At 52.3% G+C, this 24,760-nt stretch overlaps 7 protein-coding genes across 7 annotated transcripts; 3 read left to right on the forward strand and 4 right to left on the reverse strand.

The window, feature by feature from the left end:
- Positions 1-827: 827 nt before the first annotated feature.
- On the reverse strand, positions 828-5,402 carry A1O9_11708 (uncharacterized protein; the record flags this gene model as incomplete). The annotated part of the gene is made up of 1 exon (XM_013399218.1): positions 828-5,402. One exon carries the CDS (start codon positions 5,400-5,402, stop codon positions 828-830), a length of 4,575 nt encoding a protein of 1,524 aa, XP_013254672.1.
- Positions 5,403-6,328: 926 nt separating this feature from the next.
- Positions 6,329-11,123, forward strand: A1O9_11709 (uncharacterized protein; the record flags this gene model as incomplete). The annotated part of the gene is made up of 2 exons (XM_013399219.1): positions 6,329-6,504; positions 6,551-11,123. The coding sequence occupies 2 exons, from the start codon at positions 6,329-6,331 to the stop codon at positions 11,121-11,123; spliced, it is 4,749 nt and encodes a 1,582-aa protein (XP_013254673.1).
- A 1,719-nt stretch (positions 11,124-12,842) lies between these two features.
- On the reverse strand, positions 12,843-15,331 carry A1O9_11710 (uncharacterized protein; the record flags this gene model as incomplete). Its single annotated transcript, XM_013399220.1, has 2 exons — positions 12,843-12,926; positions 12,977-15,331. 2 exons carry the CDS (start codon positions 15,329-15,331, stop codon positions 12,843-12,845), a joined length of 2,439 nt encoding a protein of 812 aa, XP_013254674.1.
- A 645-nt stretch (positions 15,332-15,976) lies between these two features.
- On the forward strand, positions 15,977-16,558 carry A1O9_11711 (uncharacterized protein; the record flags this gene model as incomplete). Its single annotated transcript, XM_013399221.1, has 2 exons — positions 15,977-15,985; positions 16,058-16,558. 2 exons carry the CDS (start codon positions 15,977-15,979, stop codon positions 16,556-16,558), a joined length of 510 nt encoding a protein of 169 aa, XP_013254675.1.
- A 155-nt stretch (positions 16,559-16,713) lies between these two features.
- Positions 16,714-18,160, reverse strand: A1O9_11712 (uncharacterized protein; the record flags this gene model as incomplete). Its single annotated transcript, XM_013399222.1, has 2 exons — positions 16,714-18,060; positions 18,134-18,160. 2 exons carry the CDS (start codon positions 18,158-18,160, stop codon positions 16,714-16,716), a joined length of 1,374 nt encoding a protein of 457 aa, XP_013254676.1.
- A 772-nt stretch (positions 18,161-18,932) lies between these two features.
- Positions 18,933-23,200, reverse strand: A1O9_11713 (uncharacterized protein; the record flags this gene model as incomplete). Its single annotated transcript, XM_013399223.1, has 2 exons — positions 18,933-19,835; positions 19,889-23,200. The coding sequence occupies 2 exons, from the start codon at positions 23,198-23,200 to the stop codon at positions 18,933-18,935; spliced, it is 4,215 nt and encodes a 1,404-aa protein (XP_013254677.1).
- A 641-nt stretch (positions 23,201-23,841) lies between these two features.
- Positions 23,842-24,192, forward strand: A1O9_11714 (uncharacterized protein; the record flags this gene model as incomplete). The annotated part of the gene is made up of 1 exon (XM_013399224.1): positions 23,842-24,192. One exon carries the CDS (start codon positions 23,842-23,844, stop codon positions 24,190-24,192), a length of 351 nt encoding a protein of 116 aa, XP_013254678.1.
- Between the last annotated feature and the right edge of the window lie 568 nt (positions 24,193-24,760).

The following is a 24,760-nucleotide window of genomic DNA, read 5'->3' on the forward strand; positions in this document are numbered from 1 at the left end:
GAATCAATGTGAATTGTAATCTGCATCCCAAGCTTTGCTGATTTGGGATATCGACTGAGCGGCTTGCTTACGGTGCTGAAAGACCGAGGGGCTCCGTGTTGAAACGTATTAATCAGCGGCATTCAAATGGAACTGACAGCCATGAGGAGCAATTTTCTAGTTAGGTGACTGCAAACCTCCGCATTGTACAATCGTCACTCCAGGCTGTGATCGGCATGCCGCAATGTCGACGTTTAGATGAGCTCTCGAAGCCAAAGTTTCTCCCCAGCTTGGCATAATCTTTCGCAATTCTTCGATTTTTAGTCTTGATGGCGATGGATAAGGCTCCTCTCTGGGAGAAATGCTATTTCCAATTTCGGCATATTGGGAATTACAAAACCCAAATTCATGCAATGGGAAGCAGCGTATTTATTCAATCTATATCTAAGACGTGTTTCCGTTCTGCTTAGCGCCCACAGCCTCATCGTCACCCGTGACATGCACTTAACAGAAAAGATAAGAGGGACTGATTAATGCGACGAACCGTCAAATCGTCGCTGTAGCCGTACCTCTCCATAGTCCGCTTCAATCTAAAGTTGCCCAATAGTTCACAGAGGGGCGTTGCCATGATTAGACTTTGCGAGGGGAAGTGGAACCTGTCACAGGTTCTGGAAGCCTGTGTTGCACACACTATTAGAGGTTCACAATTACTGACTTGTACAAGTGATAAGTGAATATCAAGTAAATAAAACCTCTATTGAGCCTCCCTTAATGTTCAGCTATCATAGCTATCAATAAAGCCATGTCGGTTTGTTCAATATGGAATGGTGTCATCTCTAAGCTCATGTTCACAGGTACATCTCTTTCCCCGTTTTGTTCACACTCATTTCAGGCTTTCCGTCGTGGAAGTTGTGCAACCTCTCACCAATCAAGTATACCTCATCCCTGATTTTAGCCCTCCAATTTGCGATCTGGCGCTGTAATATCCAAATAGCATACCAAACAAGACAAGTGCCTAGGAGGGTAGGGTATGCAGCACGATATATTCTTGTCTGCGCCCCGGCCTCCTCGACTCGCAAAGCACTAATGGCAAGCTTCGCAGCCGCCAATGGAGTTGCTAGTAATATAAAGCAAATGAAAGTCGCGGGGAGCACAAATGCTCGGCTTGCCAATTGAACATCAGGTCGCCAAACGCCGTCCCGAAAAATGGCGCGAAGAGCAATGCTGGCTTGAGAGTCTGGTGCAACATAATTAAGGAAGAGCCTTCGGCACAGACGGAGATACAACAGTCCGATGGTCCAAGTCTGAAGGATGAAGATAGTCGCTCTCTGACCATTCGAAGACCCACCAATACCGGCTTTGGACAGTTGGTTCCCCGAGTCTAGGTATGTAAACAAGGGTACATGGAGGTACAGCTCGATTATAGTGCTCAACACACAAGGAAGAACAACAGCAGTAAAGGTCCCTAAATAGATTAAGCCAGAGACGTATTTTGAGAAGCTAACCATTTGGATAAGCGCATCTTTGCTGTGGCCGAACAAGTAGAGTGATTTTTTCCGGAGGTAGTCCCAGGCTGGTTTTGAAAACGTGACGCAACAGATTGCGAGAGTGAAGATGTGAATCCCCAGAGTGAAGGCGTGCAAATCATTAGGGGCTAGCTCAGACTTCGATATCCACCGCATGATCGTCCTGCCAAGTAGCAATGGACCAATCGTAGTGGCAACGCCGGTTGAAGCAGCGAAGAGCCACAGGAGAAGGATGAAAGCAGCAATTCTCGACCGGAAGTTTGGAGGCAGATATACTGTGACGAATCGCTTATCTATCTTGCCATGTATACCTATGTCGGGGTCAGGCAGACCATCAACGCGCTCGTTGCGCTCGTTGACTTCCAAGAACACGTTTTGACCCCGGGGGATCCGAACCGAGTCCGAAGCGGGTGCCCTCACGAAAGTACCATTTTGAGGGGAATTGGTGTCGGAAGGTTGGACTTCTGCACGGGAGAAAGGCTTCGGCCATCCCTTCCCGGTCTTTTCCTCTTCACGATCATCTCCAAAAAGGAATGCCGTGAGTCTTAATCCTTTGGCACATGATCGAAACCACCACTCATATAGAGCGGTGAATCTTTTGGATGGGTCAACTTTCCGCAGGATCAAAGGCAACATGAGGTTGTAGAAAATGACATCGACGGGAAAAGCCAACTTTGGCTCGGGGGTTGCCCATTGAATCGGAAGAACACCACCAATCCATTCTAGTGTCCAGACAACGCCACCTAAGCAGAGCATGACCAGGCCACCGTATACGAGCGCCGAAAATGCGATTTTACCGAGTTGCGTAGGAATAGGGCGCTCAAGAACATCGCGAACTGGATGAAAGGTAGGGTCATCCGGGTCGCGGATGAAGTACAAGACTCCCTTTCGAAGAATTTTGCGGCAGATTCCAACAAACAATGCAAAGTGAAACATATAACAAGTCCCGATGAACCAATGAATAAATATCCCCGTGAAAGGTGCCCGTATCAAAAAGGTGATACGGCTAGTCAATGTGGCATTCGCAAACAGTGGCAGCAGGGCAACATCGAGGAGCAGCCCACAATACAGTGGGAAAACAAGCATCTCAATGCCTATGATGACAATAACCTTCATCACCCCACCAGCTTGTCGCAAGCAATCCGCAAAATATCCCTCAACCTTTTCGTCATCTCTGAGGCCAAGTATGAGGTGTGCAAGCTCAAGGAAGATCACTCCAGCTGCTGCAAAAAATGCATAGCCGATAATGATGGTGATAATCCTGTCCTCGGTACCCCAGGCCACAAGAGAGCTATCGATAGGCGCGCGCCTTGCCGACGAACCCAGATCGAAGCCGGTCCCAAAGGAATATAAGTCCTGGAAATTCGACTGGAAAAAAATGCGCGTGGCTGTCAAAGCGCCAGGAATCGATCGACTAAGACCGAGGAAACCAGAGAGAACCGAGCCAACCGAGAGTGGCGTGGTGACAGCCCATGCGCGAGCTCGGAGGATGCACGAAGCGGTCCAGAGCACTGTCCTAGAGAAAGATGCCTTCAAAGATATCAGAGCGTGATGAGATAAGACAGAAAATGTCGGGAGATCGGGTTTCAGATTCAGCATGGCCCCAACCAGGGTCTTCTGCAACCGCGTGCTGCTCTTTTGGCTGAACTCCAACGTGAAATCGTGGACAGCACCCAGGTCCACGAGGTTGCTAGCACCAGGAAACAAAGGTGTAACGCTAGTCTGTATGATCCTGAGAGATGCATTGAGCATGATTCCAGCGATTCCAGCGGCAAAGAAAATGACATCGACCACGAGATCGGCTGCGCGAGATAGGACAAAGAGGGGAGCTTTGATCAGCATCCCCACTGGGTTGGAGATAAATAAGAGTGCAATTTTGCCCCAGACATATGGACACCAGACACTGGCCGACAGGGTGATAGTGATGAGAAAGAGGCTGAAGACAACGTTCTGCACCATTCCGAAGAGAGGTCCTTCCATTCCAAGCAGCTCAAGAATCCCATCTATGTCATCAGCATCATCTGCAGCATTGGGATCGTGGACATCCGCTGGCTCTCTAGCGGGTGGTACTGGAGCTTCCAACACAGGAGGTAGAATCCCCGGTTGTTCTTGATGTGGATTAGGAACAAAAGGAGCTTCATCGAGTAGGTTTTCGACAATGCGTTCCATATCTCGAGTCTCGGGACGCCGAGGAGCTCGTTGTTGGTCATCGACATGCCATAGCCATGCCGAGATCTTCTGCAGGCGGGACTCTTCAGGAGGAGCAGGAGTATCGGGTGCTCCGGTGGAGGTTGTGGATGAACTTCCAGCAATACCCGAGTCTGGGTCTTCACTGGCACTATTCGTGACCGCACCATTGGAGTTGTCGAGATCAGCGTCAAACATGATAGAATTCTCTTCTTGGTCCTGTTCAGGATCGACGTAGTCGAGTGAACGCTGAAGCATTGCATGTGCTTCGAAGGAAGCAGAATCTGGGTGGGAGGAATTCGACGAGTCTGGCAGGAACAAGGAAGGGTCAACAAAATCGGCCAATTGAGCTTCATCGCCGAGATCATGAGCAAGGGAATCGTGCTCGGGGGCACCCGCATCACTCCCTGGGACGATTTCGACCTCACGCTGGACGATGATAGAGTTGCTCAAGGCCCTTCGGCTAAAAGACGGGGAGTCGGACTCCTGAAACAAGGTTGGACTGTCCCCAAAGTCATTTGTGGAACGGGTCTCCGCTCGTGCAGATGGGTCAGCGATCAGGCTTTCAGATCTGACGGACATGCCAGGACGTTCGAGAGGATCGGCATGAATATCATTCAGAAGATTATCATCTGTAAGAGCTCTGCGGAGTCTGGGTATTGCTATAGGACGCGGTGCTTGGTCAACCGGGGCCCGGTCTGCGTGTGGTTCCTGGTCACGGCGAGGGTTTTGGCGACGGAGCCTCTGCATTGGAGGAGCGTTGAGGTCGACGGGAGCGGGTGGAGGGACGGGATTGTCATGGCCATCAAGATCTGGCATGTTATGAATAGGCTGCTGGTTGATGACCCACTCGCGAATCAAGAACACTAGGATGAATGCGGTTACAAGCGAAATGCATATCAGCTGGCCCTCGACCACGTCGAGGGTCAGGTGGTTGATGGCAGGGACAGCGGAACAATTGGCCAGGAATTGGACGTCGGAGAGAAGAGAGGGCGAACGGTGTGAGGTCGGCGCGTGAGAAGAGGGGCTCGCGTTGGTTGATGTTGAGGTTGGAATGAGGAGTGTGAAGATGAGTTGGAGCATTCTCCCAATAAGGCCTTGGCTGAAGGCGGCGCGTGTGATATCGGCGAGGGAGAGTTGCATGGGCGGCAGGACGAAATTGAGCCTTTCAAAGGACGGGGTCATCTCGAGTGTCGGTTGTACAGGATCGAGGGTAACGCTGGAAATGAGAGTAGCGTTCTGTTCCAAGAGGATGTCCTGTTCGTCCAGCCAATTCCCATCGGCCAGCCAGAACAATCCACGCCATATCTGCCTGATAGACCACGGCAGACAGCACAACCATACCAGACCGACCAGCAGGTAGCGGGTGTGTCGCAGGAAAGCGGAGAGGGCATGCCTCGTGATCTGATGCAGAAACAGGGGGAAAGGCAGAGTGTGTGGCATGGACCGATCGTAGAGTTTGGTGAATCGGAAGGACGTCTTGCAAAGCTCACAGTATTTCTTCTGAGAATGCGAGAGCCATTCTTTCAAACACTCCTGGTGAACAAACTTGATGCTGCCACTGCATTTGCAAGGGTAGTAGAGGGGTTGGTGGGGAGAGGCTTCGCCACGGCAGATGCGACAATGTTCCTGGGCATCTTCGTCAGTGGCCTGTCTGTCTCCAATGCGGTCAAGAGGAAAGGGCCGGACGTCATGGAAGTCGAAGGACATGTTGGCGGCAAAGGCGGAGTGATACTAGAGGGAAGAGGAGGGATGAGGGAACGGGTTGCATGACGATGGGAGAAAGGATTAGGCCATTGGCGGTTGTGGCGATAGCAGATAGGGGTCACAGGACGAGGGATACCTAAGGCCGAGACAGATAGGATGGGGTTTGTCGATATGCAATGAAGAGTTGAAGTAGGAGACAATTGACAAAAGAATGCTTCTGGGGGTAGAGAGAAACGTGAGGATGCAGATGGACCGCGGAGAGCAGTCACGTGCAGGGATGACGTGGCACGTGATCAACGGTCGGAACAACGATTATCCGTAAGCCACGTGGTGTTGCTGAAGGAAAGAGGACTGGCATGTGGTCAAGTTCTGTGACAATTCAGGTTTTGGCCTCCATGTCGGCCAAGACCGAGATCATGACCAGGATCGAGGCAAAGGACTGGAGAGGGTGACGTTGTGGCTGTTGCACTTCCCTGCTCTTCGAGTACGAGTACTTGTTGAGACCAGGTACTCGTAGCTAAGATTGTCTATTCGGGATCAAGCTAGGTAGTTGCATACTCCGTGCTAGTAGGAGTGGGAATTTGGGAAGGAGGTACCACTCCGTATCGCCTCCACAAAAACCTCCAATTTGGTCATACACTAGTTACCTACCTAATTAAAACATGCTCCCATCTCTACCTGCACCTTAGCAACTGCACATCGCTCTACTGTACATCTCCACGTTCTACCCTCTATTCATCAATCTTGTCTTCCTCTAACCTGCAAATTGGGATACGGATACCATCAATCCCCCTCAGGCCCTTGTCGGTCCTGGCTCGGTCCTTCCCCTCTCCCTGACCATCATCGCCTCAAGATCTCTCTCCCAAGCTGATTGTTGACTCCCTGGCCTTTTGGACTGAACTGCATTTCAGCAATCCTGCCCCGCTGCCATGGCAGTCGCCGAGAACGGCAGGCCAGTTCAAAACGTCAAGGATGGGCCCAATGGACAGGTGAACGGAAATCTCAACGGCCATCCCATCATCTCTACAACCTCTTCATCCAAGCGGACGTCTTCCTCCCGACTTCGCAGAAGCTGGTCCGGATGGCTGTTCAACAACCTCGCCAGGTATTCCGTTCCCCCCGATTACCGACACATCTAACATCTTGCCTAGATTGACCATCTGGTATGCTTTACTGACAGTTATCTTCCGCTGCCCCTCCTCTCCCGACGCCCTGACCGACTCCTCCCCTCGAGTCTGTAAACCGTACTTCTCCACCAAGCAGTATCTACAGCCTCATCTACAACCCTACTACGACACTTATGCCGCCCCATATGTGGACATTGCTCAGCCTTATACCCAGCTAGTTTACAGAAGAGTCGTCCGTCCAGCATCCATCGTTGCCAGCTTGAACTATGAAAAGTACGCCGCTCCCCAGCTCCAGACAGCAAAGACCTACGGACAGGCCCAGTGGGAGAAGTCAGTTGTCCCCCAGCTGCACCTCGCCCAGAATCAGGCCTTTCTTCTTTACGATGCACACCTCGCTCCACACGTCGACCAGCTCATCAATCTGATCGGCCCTTACTATACCTCTTGCAAGGATACAATTCTTCAAGCCCACCGGGAATATCTCCTCCCTTTCTTGCGGCACTCGAGGCCATATCTGCAACAGACCTACTCTTTCTCTCAAGATTTCATCCTCACCACCGCATACCCTCTGGCGAGGCACACTTGGTCCGACCTTGTTATTTTCGTCGATGGCACCCTCTGGCCACTGCTCAAAGGCCTCTACATCCATAATGTCAGGCCTCAGTTGGTCATGATCAATGAGAGAATTGCCAAATACCAAGAGAGTCGGAAACTCAAGGGAGCTATCGATCAAGTCGATATTACAACAGACCCTTCCCTAACCACCGCCCCACTCGCTGCAGCCACTGGCCTGGACGATGTATACGCCCTGTTTGAGACTGACGATGAGGACTCCCCCACCGAAACCGAAGCTGACCAAGCCTCTTCTACTGCCCAAGCGCCAGTCAGGCCGACTTATGAAACTGCCACCCCCGAGAAAATCGCAGAAGACCTAATCAATTGGCAAAATAAATTCGCTGTTGCCGCCGATAAGGCAAGTGATGATTTGCGCGAGAGAGCAGAGGATATCATCTCCAGCCTGGTCAAGAGTGACCTGGACGATCTCGGCAGAGGTCTGGCCAATGCCCTGGAGAAAACCACAGTCAACGAGATCGAGAATGTCAAGTCCAATATCCAATCAATAATTGGCTCTCTCCCCGACGATGCAAGCCCTGAAGAGATTCGCAAGGCAGCCGAGAACATCTTGGGTGGCATCAGGGCTTCTGGCGTCGAGATTAAGGATCGAGCCAAAAAGGTCCGAGACTGGCAGCAGGTCTTTGAGAGAGGCCTCATACAGAGACTCGCTGCCGCCTCTGCATCCACACTAGAAGTTCTCGATGGTATCAAAGATCTGGGACTTCAAGAAATCGGCCTTCGGTGGGCCTGGATGGAGGGTGTTACCTATAAGCACTGGGAAAAGTACCATGCTGTACGGGTGCAACTAGATGAATGGAAGCAGGAGGTCAGTAGTGTTGCACTGGCCCATCCCGATGCGGAAGCTGCTATTGTTGCTGCTCAACAAATCTTAGAGGAGAGCATGGCCATTACTGAAGACGCCGCCAAGGAGCTCATCAGGCTTAAAGCAGTTGCTCAATGGAAGCTCAAAGCGAGGGATGCTTCGGAAGACTTCGAAACCCACATGATTCCCGTCGAGGCCCAATCTGCAGCCTCCAGCCTTGCAGCTGAGCTTAAAGGTGCCGCTAGTTCTGTTGCATCTGGCGCTACTGACGCCGCTTCGGGCGCTCTGTCTTCTGCTTCCTCCGCTATTGAAGGTTCCACCACTGGCACCCTCCTGGTAGCCTACGAGGCGAACGACTTTGCGCAGCGTATCATTGGATCGGCGTCCTCCATCAGTGTTCCAATCCCCAAGGGCTCACCCGATCCTCTGTTGTCAAGGGCCAGCTCCATCGCAGAGTCTGTCTATACGTCTGAATCATCAGCGATTCCTGCCACTAGTACCGGCTCCGTCGAGTCAATGGCTTTGGAAGCCACCGAAGCAGCATCTTCGTTGACAGAGGATCTCCAGGAACAGGGTGACTCTACGACTAGCAATATTGCAACCACTACATCCTCACTATCAAATGAAGCCGCTTCCACGTCAGGGAGCCTTTCATCACTTACCAGTGAAACTCTTGACGGCGTCCTCGAGTCAGCATCAACTGAAGTTGACGCAGCCACCTCTCATGTCTCATCGGTCTTTGCAGGTGCCATGGCCCAGGAAGTCAAAGGTTCGAATGCGATCTTGGACGATGTTTTTGACAATGACGAGGGCGGAACCTTCTCGGAACAGCTACAGCAAGTCGTCAACGAAGCTGGCGATAGCTATGCTGAAGTTACACGTGCAGTCTCAGAAGCATTGTATGGCACCAAACAGGGTACTGTCCAAAGCATGACATCCGTTGCAAGTGAACAATACGCCAGTGCTCTATCAGCAGCCTCCAGTGTGCTGTACGGTGCTCCTCGCAGTCCAGGAGAGAGCATCGTTGACGGAGCTTCTCATACCTATGAACAAGCAGTACAAGCAGCAAGCTCCGTGATTTTTGGAACCCCAGCTCCTGCCACGGAGTCGGTTCTACAGCAGGCCAGCTCGCTTTACAGCGACGCTATCAGCCGCGCAGAAGAGCATTATTCCGCTGCAAAATCTGTAGCATCTCGTCAAATTTCAGGAACGCCGAAACCTATACATGAGCAGATGCTCTCATCTATTGAGAACGCATATTCTGGTGCTCGAGACCTCGCGAGCAGCAGGCTCGATGCCGCCCAAATTGCTGCCAATGAACAATACAGTTCAGTTAGTGAGGCAGTTTCCAATGCCCTTCCAACTAAGAGTCCACTTGAATTAGTGACGGATTTGGCTTCATCAGCTTTGCAGGATTCTTTGGCTGCTGCATCGTCACAATACTCTAAAGCAAAGGCTGCGGTGGGAATGACCACCGCTCCTGCGCACGAACGATATCTTGAGGAGGCACGCAAGAATTACTATGCTGCTGTCGGCTTAGCCCACGAGCAATATACCGATTTCGTGACTGCGGCCTCAACTGCGATCTATGGTGAGTCTCGACCGGGTTTGACCTGCCTCTCCAGCGCCGCAAGTGCCGCCGCCTACGGAACTCCGAAACCTGCCTATCAAAGCTTGATCGACGCCGCTGCTTCGCAATACTCTGCAGCATCCTCTGTGGCCTCCACCAACCTGGAATCCTACCAATCCTCAATTAATTCGGCTGCCACACCTGCACAAAGTCTATTAGACGATGCCGTGGCGGCTTACTCTAGCGTTCTGGACAATGCATCCTCTTCTTTATCTTTGGCATCATACGCTGCCAGTGTGGCGGTCTATGGCACTCCTGCTCCAGTATATCAAAGTGCTCTTGATGCGGCATCTTCTCGGTATGGGATCGCTGTCTCAGCCGCCTCGGCAAACCTCGCTTCATTGCTGGAATCTGCCTCTTCCGCATTGGGAGTAGAAGAAAAGTCCCCCGCTCAGACTGTTCTCGACAAGCTTTCATCCCAGTACGATGCCGCCATTGCTGCGGCTTCCTCTTCGTTGATGGTGGCGACTTCTTCTGTAAGTGTGGCCATTTATCGGGCACCAACCGGAGCCGTCGAGTCTATCGCTAGCCAGGCTTCTCACAACTGGGAGGAACTCGTGGCCAGAGCCAGTGACCGCGTCTACGGGAGCTCGAAGCCCTTTTACGAGAGATACGCCACGCAAGCAGAGGACTATTCGGCCCAAGCTACTGATGTTGCGCATGATCAATACCTGGTCATTCAGTCGTATGTGTCGGAACTAATTGTCGGAAAAGAACCTGATTTTACAGAATCAGCCTTGAGTAGACTCAGCTCTGCTTATTATACCGGCTATCACCATGAGCTCGCGTCGTCGGCATCAAGCTACGCGAGCGAAGCCTACGACTCCGCTTCTTCACTCGGCTCTTCTATGTCCTCGGTGGCTTCGAGCTACTTTACTCCAACCCCAGAAGTATCGTCCATCCTCGATTCGGTGACACATCAATTGAATGCGGTTGTGGATGCCGCTAGTGTACAGGTTTATGGCGCATCCAAGGCAAGATTTGAACAAGCATCTTCAGCGGCTGCTCACTCTTACTCGTCCGCAAGTTCGGCCATCATTGAGGGTATCTACGGCACGCAAGTAAGGTATGCCGAAGCAGCGCAAAGCTCTTTCGCGGATGTTGCACGAAGTGCTCAAGATGCTATCTCACAAGCCATCTATGGAAGTTCAACCGGAGCTGTAGAGTCTGTGACAAGTGGAATTGCGGACTCGTATGGTTCGATATCGTCAGCTGTTGCAGACAGCATCGCAGCTGCAGGATCGGTCGTGAATGATCTGACCGAGGAGGCAGCAAACCTTGCTGACACAGTAAAAGCTAAACTCAGTGGGGCAGTCTATGGTCCCGAACAAAGTGCTTTGGAGAGCGCGCAATCCAAGATCGCCGGTGCGGTCGAAAGCGCAAAGAGTGCCATTGCGAACATGGCCAGTAGTCTTGGGGAGACTGGTTCTGATGCGGGTGAGGCACTCAGCAGCAGCATTGAGGAAGTGGCGAGTGTGATCAGGAGCTCGGTCAGCAGTGCCACCGACTATGGGAAGGATGAGTTGTGAGTGACCCTGGGAGGATTGATAAGACTTCATCGAAAGAGGCCTGGAATTGATGGCTCTCCAAGTCGCGGACTACCAAGCCAGTGGCGCGCCTATTTCATGCCCCGCGCCTATTAAGCACACAAGCAAAAACTATGGTGAAACGCTGTGGTATGCGAGCCATTCGTCCACCTTTGGCTGCTCGTCCCAGTGTATCAAGGCTCCGGTGCCTCCTGGCAATGCGCAGACTATCTCGACCCGAGGCTTTTCTGATCACCGAAGAGTCTCATCCAATGTTTGTTCGCTTCAGTTTGTGAAAGTTTGAAAGTTTCCAGGCGCGGCCAATGTGATACGATACCTATTCCCTTGTTAGCTTGCTCGTTCTTTATGTGGTTATCTGCCAGTCAAATATCCTGCATATGCCCCTATACATGTATGTACGTTGTACGCAAGGAGTCAGCACCGAGCAGTATTGTGCAAGCGCGTGGTTTTGTGGTTTAAACCAGTTAGTCGGCCGCTCTCCCTGGCGGGCGTTGGTGTTCTTGCGTGGGCTTTGAACATTAAGTACTTTACATAGTAATCAATCCAGGAGGTGCGCCAGTGATGCACTCGTGTACATTTAACAGCTCTGTCTCTGTCTGTCTGCCGTGGAGCGGGTATTCAACTTATGCACGTCCTAGACATCCACACCGTATCGTATTGATGGCATGCCACCTTCATATGTAACTCGAAGGGAGGTTCACTTCGGATGATAGACGGTGTTTGAAGTGTTGTGTATGGGGTATAACGTGTCGTTTGTGGAACACGAGTGAACTAATGAGTTACTAGATCAGGTAGAGCTGATCGTAAACGTGCGAGAGGCAAGCAGCAATGGCTAGCTTTGCACCGTCATAGTCCTGCTTCTGTCCATGTAGGTAGGCCGTTATGGACTCCCAGTTGACTAAGCCTCAATCTCAAGACATAGCCGCGAGGAAATCGATAACCCAGGGGAAGGAGAGGTTATTATATCAAGTCATCAACCTAAGTAGGATCACGGTTTGCATTGCCGTTCCTGTTTGTGTCTTTCTGCTCAAGAGGCCAAAAGTTGGTATTTTTTCGTCTCATCTCATATTAGTCCAGGCATGAGAGACCACAACCGCAACTGACCACTGTTCTGGGAAAGGCTGCTTGCTTGCTAGCTCCACTCACCTTGGTAACAGGTGGGATATAAAATTCAATTGTGAACGCCAAAGCCATGCTATGCAATACCCAACCCATGCTGACTGAGCCCAGTTTTTAATATCCATAATTGCAACCTCAAATGCAATATGCGGTTCCATTCCAGAGCTGTTCCACCCCCAATCATGATGCAAGGGCATTCCATTCCCTTTTCCAAGCAAAAAACAGCAAAGCCCCTGGACGGTATCGCCTTAGAGGGTTCTGTCAATATGTTGCGGCATCGTCGGACAAGTGCAAATTGAACGGGCCAGTGGACATTTATGTAAAACCTTCTCAGCGGTGTTCACCAGTCCATCGCCAATCGATCATTAAAAGCCATGATGTCATGAGCCATGTGCAAGACATAGATGAGGTGGAGTTTAAGTCAAAATGCGCAAATCTGATATACCATCACCATTGCATAGAGTGCATCACCCCGCAATCGGGCGCAATCCCAAAGGGAATATGCTCCAGCAAGAACAAATTGATGTCGCAGGCTATTTGGCAAACGGTGTCAAGCTATTCCGGCAACGGGTACTGCTCAGCTTAGTTCATTTCCTCGTCGTCGTCATAGTTGTCTTCGTCGTCATCATCAAGGGTTTCCATAGCATCCTTAATATACTGCGCAGCCTAGATACGGTTAGCGTGGCAGTCACACCACATGAGCAGCAGTCAATTACCTTAGGATCCAAGTTGAGCGCCATGGTGAAGGCTCTAACGGCCTCTGCCTTTAGTCGTAGGATCTTATAGAGTCGACCCATCAGGAACCACACGTTTGGCTCATCGGGGACCACGTCTCGTAATATCAGGAGTTCCGCTAGAGCTTCCCTCGGGCGGGCCAAGCTCATCAAACATCTGGCCTTCTTGAACCGACTCAATGCATTGCTCGGAGCAAGGCTACAAGCCCGAGTGTACATTTGTAATGCTTGTTCAGGATTCTTCAGCTTTTCCAAAACCACACCTATGCAACAAACGAGAACGGCGTTCGTAGGGTTGATCCTTGCGGCAGTTCGATAATGTTGTTCTGCGATGGTCCACTTGCCCATTTTCTCATAGACCTTACCAAGACCATACCAAGCGTTGTAATGTCGGCCGTCTACAGCAATTGCAGATCGGTAGGCTTCTAGAGCCTTCTCGAATTCTTCGTTCTGAATAAACTCATGGCCCTGTAGAGTATAACCATAGGCAAAGTTGGGATCGAGCTGAGTAGACCGTTTGAAGCACTTGATGGCTTGCTCATGCTCATTCTGCCGCGAGAATGAATTTCCAATGGCTGACCAGGCTTGAGGAGACAACCTGTCCACCTGAACAAGCTCGTGGGCGAGATAGGCAAGTTCGATCTCGGATTTCAAATGCCAAAGGACAGTGGAGTAAATCTCCATATCTTCAAGACGATTGGGCGCAAGCTGTCGTACGCGAATGAAGAATTTCTCGGCCTCTGCATGTGAGCCTTGCTCATAGTAGGCCTTGCCAATTTGAGAGAGAATTGACGGCGTCTCGCGCTGGGTGGATGGGAGTGAATTGTAGGCTTGGATCGCCGCCTGACAGTCGTAGTGGGAAAGGGCCAATTGTGCAGAAGCCATCCTCCCAAAAAGGTCCAGAAGGGCGGACACAGCTTCGATGTCCTTGGCTGCATGCAGTTCGGCTCGAATTTTGGGGTTTGGAAGAGGGGGGACTGGTGGAGGATGCGTTACTGGTCTCTGCTCTTTCATGTCAACATCCATTGCGTCGGTTGAGCCAGTCCTGGTCCGATTTCCGCTAACTACTCTACCTACGGTGGCAGCGTTCGCGACTCTCCCTTTGATGGCAGGGGCCTTGGCTTTTCTGATTTCTCGACCTTCACGAAGTCCCAGGGTGTTGGCTATTGAGGAAATCTTACTGCCGGCGGTGGTGCTTGCACCCGGAGGGCGAGTAGTGTTGAGCAATCTGTTGCTGCGTCTTGTGCCCTCAGACGTGCCAGGCAGGGCATGATTATTGGCGGCGGGCTGGCCCGAGACTGTTCTCTTAGAAGGCACAGGGGGCACGGGTGGAATCGAATCTTGCAGGATCTCGTCTGTTTTAGGTTTTGCCTTTGCTCGTGCTGATCCGGCTTTCCACCGAGGAGGTCCTTCTGAAGGATCGTCTGGAGCGGGTTTCATTTTCCTCGCAGGAGCGGGCGGGGGATCGTGAAACTGAGTTTGCAGGACAACTTGATCGAGATCATTTCCCGGGACAGGGGTGGCAGAGACTTCTTCATCAAGGACTGTGCTGGCAGTATTGACACTGATTTTACTACCATTGAGTTTCTCCCACAGCACGGAATTTCCTTGTTGGACAGTTCCACTCGCTTTATGATTGGACAAAAAGGGATCGAGTGGGCCTTGAGTTGAGTAAATGGTAGGTGGGGGGTGAGTCGAGGCAGGCAGCTTCTCTGATACTGCGGAGGAAGGATTGTCCAGCTTGTGGGAGGATTGTACAGACATCTGGGTCAAGGAGAGGAGTTCAGGTGACATATTGTACAGGTTAGGAATGCTAACTGTAGCGCCGGCTTCGCAAAGACCCGTGAACGCATCCCACATGAAAGGATTCAGCCGTAGGGCAGCTGCCCAGCATTCAACGGCTTGGTCGAGGTTTTTATGAGCCCTCAACAACTTGGCCTTCAGGCACAAGATAGCCGGGGCGTCAGGGAGATGCTGCCGGCGGGATTCATTGTGTTGGCCCCAATTATTACGGTTCTGCCATAGCGGTTTGCTCTTTTCCAAGGCAGTCAGTCCATCAACGTGTCGGCCCAACTCGAGGGAAGCCTGGGCAAAGATATAGCAACAGCCGAGATGGGCACCTCTTAGGGCAAAAGATCGGCAAGAATCCCATGCAGCCTTGACGTAACCACCTTGTAGTTGGCAGTATGAGAGGAGGTAGGCTGCTTCGGCAGACCTGGAGTCGTAGGCGATGAGACGAGCAGCCAGAAAGAGGGCGTTCTTCAGTAGATTGTTATCGAGGTGGTAGTAGATGAGCTGTCGGAGTTGTTGCGCGATGTGGGCATTAGTGGGAGCCATTGGAGGGGAATGAATGAGTAAATTAACGTGTCTAGAGAGCGAGGTGTTGAGGCGACGGAGGAGGAGGTGCAGGCGCAGACAGAAATGACGGTGGTGGTGGCGGTAGACGCGGTGGTCATAAGAGGGCGGCAAGGCGCAAAAGACCCCAAACAAATGCGCGGGAAGGACATTCGAATTAATGCATTAGGGATGCAACAGTAGTGGTAGCGGTAGTAAGTAGGCGTGACCGTATGGGAGGAGAGGGAAGAGGGAGGAGAGAGGAGAGAAAGGAGATGTTCAGGAAAGAGGAGGAGAGAAAGAATGATGTCGAGCACAGAATCCTATACTAGGACGGAGTATGGTAAGTGGCAGGAAGGAGTTGGTTGTTTGGTTGTTTGGCAGTAACTGCCTCTCTGCCCTCTGCCCTCTCTGCTTGCGGATTGGATGTAGCCTGTGGCGTCTCTAGCGCGCTGTGGCTGGAGCCACAAGCCACCCGCCCAATCAGGCAGCTGCACCGAGAGGAACAACCTCCAACTCCGCCGCAGTCCGCAGTCCAGTCCGTATTCCGCATACGGGCAAACCACATGCATTTCTCTAGTATTTCTTTACGCTCACCACCACCTCCACCACCACCACCATCCCCTTTGAATTCCACCATCCCTCGACATGGCACAGGTATGATCAGCCCCCTGGTAATCACAACAACAATCCCCTACCCAACGACTAACCCCCCTCCTCAACTCCCAGAAAGCAGCCAAAACCCTCGCCGTGCGCAACACCTCGCGCCTCAAGCAAACCCACCTAATCACCCTGGCCATCCACGGCATCTTCCTACTCCTGCGCTTCACCCTGCGCACTTCCCTATCCCTGAAACGCTACTCCTTCCTGTCTGCACCCGCTCTCCTCATCGAGTTCTACCTCGAGAAGCTGGCCCGGCCTAGCTACAACCCCGATGGCTCGCTGCGCCGTGCCGGGGAAGACCTGGACGCTCAAGGGTTGACTGAATTTATGTGGGATATTCTCTACTGGACGTGGATTAATCTTGTGCTCGTTGCCATCCTTGGAAACAGGGCGTGGTGGCTGTACCTTGCCATCCCAGCGTATGCTGTTTATGCGGCTGTTACAACCGCTAGCGGATTGAAGTCGTCGTTTGCCGGCCTAGCTGGTGGAGGTGCAGAGCCGGCCTCGCAGAGCAAACGACAGCAGAAGATGGAGAAGCGAGGTGGTCAACGTGTTGCGTATAGATAACACCTGCTATACGCTGAACTGGCATGGTCACCACTTCAAGTGCCTTCCAACGACCATTCCATTCCCCGTCCTTTGCTTTTGCTTCGCGTTTTGCCCAGATGTCATATCATACGTTATTGCCTCGCCTCGCAGCCTCCCTTCCACTCACCAATCCTTCAATCCCGACCACTATCGAGCCATCGCGCCAGTCCTGTTGTACCATACAAGTCGCGCCATTCACCCGCTTCTTCCTCCACATACTCGCCGACAAACTCCGCCGTCTCGTTAGCCTTCTGCTTGACCGCCAAGCCCGCCTCCTCAATCCTCTCGCTCGCCCGCGCCATGGCGAGATTGTAGTACTCGACGCTGCTCCTGGCCCGCTCTGCCAGCCGCCTCGATCCCCCGAGCTTGCGCTTATATCGGCCCAGGATAATCGAGATGATGTAGTACGCCTTGACCAGAAACCGCTGGATGATCTGCTTGACCACCATCGTCATGCCGTGGCTGAAGAACGCGCGCACCACCTCCACCTGCAACCCTTCGTATAACGCCGTAACGCCCTCCGTCTGGGCGACGGTCAGAACCGTGCTGAACACGCTCGCCCTTGCGGCCCTGCGGCCCTTCTCACTCGCGACATCCCTATCTACCACCTCTTCCTCGTCAGGGTCCTCCCTCTTCGCCCCCGCCTGCAGACGCGCCTTGGCCAGACTGAATGGGTAAGTGATAGAACTGGCGCAAGACTTGCTCAGCGCCGACAATAAGAACGTAAGGGAAGCCGGAGGATTGTCCCTGCGGTGCCGTGGGAGGAGGAGCCTCTTCAGCGTCTCGAACAGGAAAAATGTGATGGAGGGGTTCAGCGTGAGGACCAGCGAGGCCGAGTATCCGGACCAGAAGCCCGTGATGCCTTTCTCCTGCATGATATCTTGGGCGATCTGCCTTGCGGACGGCACTTTAAGTCCATCACTTTCGTTATTGTTGCTCGCTTTTGCCGCCAACAGCACCGCGGCTTGCTTTCGTGTGACAATATTGGCGATGGGCGTCGTGGCCAGCTTGGTCAGGCAACCCGCCACAAAGCCTACGCCTAACTCCTCGAGCGCGGGCAGGGATTTGGCTTTGGCATTTCCATGTGCTCTCGCTGCCAGCCTCCTCTCCCGCAAGAAGCTGTAGCCGAGGAAGAAGAGGAACGAATCGGCCACCGTCTTGCCCGTATCTTGCAAGATCCCCGTATAGAGCCCCGCGACCCCGCCTTCATTCTTGTATATCTTCTCGATCGCATCCAGGAAGCTCTTGTATTCGCCTTCTCCCGGCCGGGACTGATCACTTCGTAGCTGCCGCTGGAGCTGGAGGCGGGTGATGATTAGATCGATGGGGTAGAGAGCGGCACTGGACAGTGCTGCGCCTGCTGAACCCGCGATACCGTGGCCCAGGGCTTCGAGAGCAGACCCCTTGCTGGCCGCATCTTGACGTGGACGTGGTTTGTCGGGCTCTGAGGCTCGTTGTCGGTGGTAGAGTTCAAATGCGTCCTAACGCGGTTAGTTGGACACGACAAATTCGTCCTTGATTGACGATTTGGCAGGAGGGGGGAGCGTGACGTACGAGCTGGCTATCATACGAGTTGGACATGGTCGCTGGAGGTGTGATGCATCGTCGCGCTCAAGCAGACCTGATGAATGAGGAGAGGGTGCGAGATACCTGTGGTGGGAGCAGACGGCGTTGGGAGTCGAGACCGAGTCTGGGGAATATGACACAATCACGATGACCATGCATGGCACGATTGGCTGTAATGTATCTCGGATCTTACCCCACGATTTGGGTATTCCGTACACAGTCGGGCAGCATGGTATAATACTGCGTACAGCGTGTACGATAAACATACCAGCGACGCGAGTAGTTAATCAGTAGGTATCTATTTCGTACTACCGACCTGGTGAGGGTTGTACACGTAAGCGATTCAACCGTGGCACACAATTGTGTCCTTTTGAATGATATGGCAGAACAACTCTGCTCGGCCATATCTGTCCACTTGTGTGAGTCTGGCCCTCCTTCAGCTAACTCTTGAAATTTCTCCTGCCATTTTCTTACTTTGTACACTACCCCAGAGCCTACAAACTCCACAGCAACCTACCGACCTGGGGTACGTAGCTATAGAGCCATGAAAAATCGTCTCTTTCTTTTCCAGCTGTGGGCCCCAATTTCACCAAAATACCGTGACCGAGTATCACAAAAGAAAGTCATGGACCGCAGTGCAACCCATCATTCCCGGAGCGCCTTGCTCTTACTGAATCTCTGTTCCCTCAGTTCCCAGCGTCAAAAGGTCAAGCCATGCTAAACGCCATGCCCCTGTCGTCCTTCGTCCTTCGTCCATCATCCCTCATCCTCAATCTAACCTTGCATACTATGCCCTCATGCTAGTTCGACGTCTCAGCCCATTCTCTGCTGCCTGAAGCTCCCGCGCAAATCTCTCGTCTGCGTCCAGGTCACTGTCTGCACCTGTACTTGCCCGGCTGACTGGTCGTCCCGACTCCTCCGCTGACGCACTCCGCTTCGATGGCAGGCCTGCAAGTTGATGAGTCGTTCCTGATGTGTTGCTCGAGGACCGTCGGCTCTTGCCACTCATCATCACTGTTTGTCCACTCGCTGCACTTGACCCTCGCCGATCCTTCGCAGGCGACTTCGCATGCACCTTGCTGGGTGATTTAGTGCCTTCAGCCGAGAACCGTTCAATCGATTTTGGTTGCCGTGATGAGTGCTGTGAGGAAGGAGCGACTGGCGACCCTGATTCCCCATTCACTCTCGAATTGCGAGTCTTGTTCGCCATGGAAGTTGACACCTCTCCATTGGCCAACGGAGCCGATGCTCCGTCGATAGTTCTGTTGCCACCCACGCTGATGTCTTCGATCAGATCCATCTCGGGTTTGACCGGCGCCATAGTTGGACCATTTAGTGCAGGGCCGATTGGAAATTGCTCGGCATCTAGCTCTTTGGTCAGTTGCAGATTGGCTGCTTCTGTTTCCGACATCTTGGTGTCTTCACGAGAAAGCCGAGACTGGGTTTCATCATGATGCCCCTCTGGATAGTCATCTTCTACAGCTTCATCTTCCATCTCAACATCAACATCGATGCCATTCATCAGCGCTGGATCAATCAAACCATCTAATGTCCTAAGGTCAGGTGGATTCTGGCCGTTTTCATCACTCAGTCGACCTGACCGTTTACTGGTCGTAGATCCCCTCGGCTTGGCTGGTTCAGCCGCCTTTGCAGGATCAACTTGACCATGTTCATCATGCACACATCGACGCTGTTATACTTTAGTACCAAATCGACCACAGACAGTAACCCATGTTCACATACCTTACTCTTGCGACACTCCTCGCACGCCTTGCTCCTACTTTTCTTTGATGAGGATGATCCGGGTTCAGGTACGGGTAATGAGGCACCGCCACCTGCACTATCAACCAGTTCCGGATATCGCACCTCTGGTGAGCTGATCTGGTCGCTGCCCGTGCCGTTCGTGTGACAAATTTCTATTGGCGCTACATCTGCGTTGGAAAAACTTCTTGGTCGGATTTCAGGGGCTGTTCTTGCCAAAGTGTCACTACCAGCCTTGTGCCGACACTTAATTCGACGTTTGCGGCAAGGCTCACATGCAACTCGCAGTCCACTTCCCTTAGAGGCGGATCTTGATGTCTGCTTCGGGGTCGGAACGCTCGACTCTATCGGGGGGGAATTGCGGCTCTGATTCTGAGCCTGTGCCGCGCGTCGAGACGAGCTTCGTTCTCCTGGAAGCCGGAATGTTTCTGGCTTTTTCATTTTGTCAACTTTGTCGGCTTCCAGTGCCCCATCCGAATACACCCAGTCTGGCGCCGAGACATTCCCTGTTTTCCATGCACACCAGATTGCAAAGACTTTGATCATTGTCAGAGGATTCCCATGACCCTTCGGAATCGACGCCTTCACAGCATCAACTTGCTTCTTGGTTATGTCCGACACAGGAAGACCAGCGTCTATACGAGCTGTTCGGTACAGATAGTCCCGCAAAGCCGGCCATCCTGAAACCTCTGACTTCGGATAAAACCTGGCATTGTAGTCCGGACTTCCAGGCTCTGCAGCGTTTTCGAGATCTTGAACCTCGTGCCAAGTAGGATTTGCCCGAAGATAGACATATTCAGGATCTTCACGAAACTCCTGGAGTAATTCGTCTGGCACTGGGTCTTCTTCCAAGTATTTGATCAACGAGTACCACATGACCTTCTGAAAGTAGGGATATCGAAATTTAGCGGCGACCTTCGTGGCCTTTTCAATGTTGGCGACTTTCAATTGCATCTCATAGTCGATTCGCGTGAGAAAGTTGCCTCCAATGACAAGGCTATCTTCGGGTGTCCAGACCGAATGGATCCAACCGGCGGGGATGAATGCGGTGTCTCCTTCGTGAAGATCAACTCTTATGCAGTTATTCTCACATTCTTTCCCGAGCCAGGTTTCGTTCTGTGTATCAGAGTTGCACCAGTTCTCATACTTCTTCAGGTATTTATCCTCTGGCGGGATGAAGAAGAAGGTCTTTGTGCCCTTGAGGATATGATAGTAGACCGAGGAGCCCCCAAAATCGATGTGAAAATCTGTGTAGCTATCGGCTACCGACATGAGGCAATAGAATTGCACCGGCCTTTTCTTGGTACGAGCCTCAATATCCGTATCCCAGACATGATCTTCTAAATCGAGATCACGCACAACTTTTGGTCGTCGAATGAGCTTCCCAAGTGGGCTGTGTGAAACCTCCAAGCTGATAACATTCCGGATAGGCTTATCTCCTGGTTGTTCATAGTAATCAGCCCATTGTTGGAGAGTAAATTGGCCTTTGGTTTCTTGTGTCTTGACATCGATCACAGGCACAGGCTCATCAGGGCCATATAGCTCGGCGATTCTTCGAACTGTCAAGTTTGGTGGTATTACCATGTCTAGCAGGTCCTGCCCAGAGTCCATAATCTCCTCCATTGACATTTCTACTGTCTTTGCTGAAGGGTCATTGACATCATTTCCAAAGGCATCACAGGCCATGTGTGGTTCCTGGTCGTCTGAATCCGACGGCCGATTCGATTCCACCTCAGCGGAGGGAACCTGAACTCCAAAGCGCGGGTTCCAAGCGGCTGGAACAACAAAGGGTCTTTTCATGCCGTTAGAGTTCTCCAGAAATTCGACCGTAAGTAGCTCCGGCCTAACACGGGCAAAATCGTCGGGTAGAAGAGTAAATTTGTCTTCCTTGAAGGGCTGGATGTAATGGTGGGTAGACGTCTCGATAGAGGACTTGACCAAGCCTTGATTCAGAGCATCATAGTCAATGTTGGGTCGTGCACGAGATGATTTGCGCACATATGTGGTCTTTCCGTGTAGAGGTTCACAGCTCATGCAAACGTATGCATTGACGGCCTCGACATCTGCTTTGGTGCTATAGCCGGCACATTGAGCATGATACCAACGTTTGCAAGGGCCACACTGTATCCAGAGCGTCCTTTCATCGTCGTCCACCCTGTCCGGCTCAATGCGTTGACAAGCTGCGCATCGCACATCTTCCTCGGGATCCTCTTGCTCAAGCTTCAGCTTCTTTGCAGGAGGTGAGCCTTGGCCGGGTGCAGCTGTTCTCCGCCTCGACGAATGTAGGTGCTTGGATACGCTCTCAGATGCCCTGGAGTGCTTTCTCTTGCTGGGCTCGCTGCTGAAGGCCGGAGGTAGCGCCTTGTGTACGGCGTTAACCTGGGACTGAGTTGTTGAGAGTTCGTCTTCCCGAGCTCGCCGGACTGTTTCATCGGCCATTTCTAGAGATACACTTCCAAAGGCAGATAATTCCTGTGGTGGAAGGCGGCTCTGAGCATCCCATGTCCGTAGAGGCGGCGAATGAATGCAGGGATGGGTTGATGTGTATGTACTCATCGAGGCGCGTCTGGGAGTTTTGTTCTTGAAGTTGGTCTCATTCCGCAAGCCAAGTAATAAAAGTGCATCTTTCATGCTCGTGGGATCATCGTAGCCGCTCGTTCTGGGTCGCTCGCCATTCGGAGACCACTCCTGGGGAGCTATTCGCTCTGATTTTATCCTCTTCGCCGGAGGGGCGTCTATGCTGTCTTGGTGAAGGTACCGTTGTATATAGGAGGTCGAAGGTCGAGAGGCGGACTGCGAAGTTCCCTTCCAGTGCGGCAACGGGCTGGAATCCGCTGGGGCAGGAGCAGGACTTGTGGCTATTGCTGCATTTGCCAAGTCTGCGATGGTAGAACCGGAACGTGTATGGCCTTTACCCGGAGCGACCTGGGTGTTTCTCAAGGACGGAACGGGCGAGTCAAAGAAGGAGTGTTGTTGTGGTTGGGAAGCGGCGGAGTCTGGGACGCCGTCCCTGACGCCAACATGGGCGGCGCCATTCTGGTCCAGGTAGAGATGGTCGGGCTGGGTTGTGATGGTGGCGGAGTCGGAGATTCCGACTTCAGAGAGGCCAAGGCCTCGGAGGGGATGTCCATTCTCTTGAGCAGACGTGGGTTTAAGGTCTGGTAGAGAGACGTCAAGGAAGGGCTCGGGTGAGGGCGAGAGTGGTTCGATCTCGTCGGTAGATGGGCGGGGAGGACTGTGGACTCGAAGGGTCCCTGGATCTTGAGAATGCCGCCAGGTGGTAGAGGTAGGCATGGCCAGAGCGGTACAGTGTTCTTTGGTCGATTGTGGCTGCGGCTGTGATTGTGATCGCGGTTGCGGAGCGGGGCTTTTGTAAGGAAGCAGTGGGAAGAATTCGGAGCAGAGTTGGAGGCGAGGCGGACTACATTGGAGATAGAGATAGGATGACCTCCCGGACGGAGGCCAGAGAGACAAAATGGACGAAGCGAGACGAGCAGTATATGGTGGATGGAAGGAGACAAGACGGGAGAGGTGCAGAGGGCGCAGGTGGTTGTGAAGTTCAAGTTGCATCGATACGATACGCAAAAGGGAAGTCACGATACGGGCAGTAACCATCTTTCCAGGAAACCCAAATCCACCTGCGCCGCACCTTCTCACGACACGACCTCGACTGCGTACCTGCACTTCTCAACCCTCCTGCGTCTGGTTCCTTGCACTCAAGCAACCTCACTGCATCAGACATACTTCTTGACCATGAATGTTGGGGGTGCTAGAGGCGCCGGCGTCCAACCCATCGTTACGCCTACGCCGTATCATCCGTATTGCCCAGTTTCCAACCTCGCCGCAGACAAAACCCCGAACCTTTGATCTGCTATTCACTTCCACCATCCCCTCCCCTCAACCCACCATCGTTGGTAACGGCAAAAGACCAGAAGATGTCCCGAAGCAATAAATTGGCGCCGGAAGCGAATCGCATTCTCTTTGTCAAGAATCTCGCCTACAACATTGACACGCCTGCACTCTTCGACCTTTTTGGCAAATTCGGACCTATTCGTCAGATTCGTGCCGGCACATCCAACACTACAAAAGGTACGGCTTTCGTCGTCTACGAAGATGTCCTGGACGCAAAGCAAGCCTGCGACAAACTGAACGGGTTCAACTTCATGAACCGTTATCTCGTGGTCCTATATCACCAGCCAGAGAAGATGAAGGTTGAGGCCCGAGAGGACATTGCTGCAAGACAAGAAAATCTAGAACGCGTGAAGAAAGAGCATGGGATTGAATGAAGACGATTAGCAGTACTAAATGAGACGGTTGCTTCAAACACCAGCCTCGACGGGTTGAGGGAGTACCTCTACCAGTGAGTAGGGCCCCAGGTATCAGATTTTCGGCGGATGCATTGCGGGAACCATCGAAGGCAGCATCTCATCACCTTGATCACACGTCGTTTGCCAATCTCGACGGATGGCATCTTGCGCAGACGTGGCCGTATTACTGTCAGAAAGAAGTCGGTGGAAATTCTCGCCACGATTCCGAGAGCGGCCAGGGGGATATCTATGAGGTCTGAGCCAAGTTAAAGAAATCCCCAAATTCGTTACCAGGGTTCAGTGAATTCAAGTACGAACTATGCCTTGAGCACGACGTTTTGACAGGAAGTCCAGGCAAAAGGTGATGTGCGAGCAATTGCAAACATTTCAAGCACACAGTAGTGGGCAGGACACGCCCTCAACAGCACGTGCATCAGCTCCATGCTTAATAGCCAATGAGTAGTGCAAATTAACTAGTACCGAGCATCTCATTTCCGTGCAGAGTCTGAACAGTACTCGTACTACACCTTTGGCTGTCCGCCAACAT

Source organism: Exophiala aquamarina (assembly GCF_000709125.1).
Source record: "Exophiala aquamarina CBS 119918 chromosome Unknown aczIA-supercont1.19, whole genome shotgun sequence".
NCBI lineage: Eukaryota > Fungi > Ascomycota > Eurotiomycetes > Chaetothyriales > Herpotrichiellaceae > Exophiala > Exophiala aquamarina.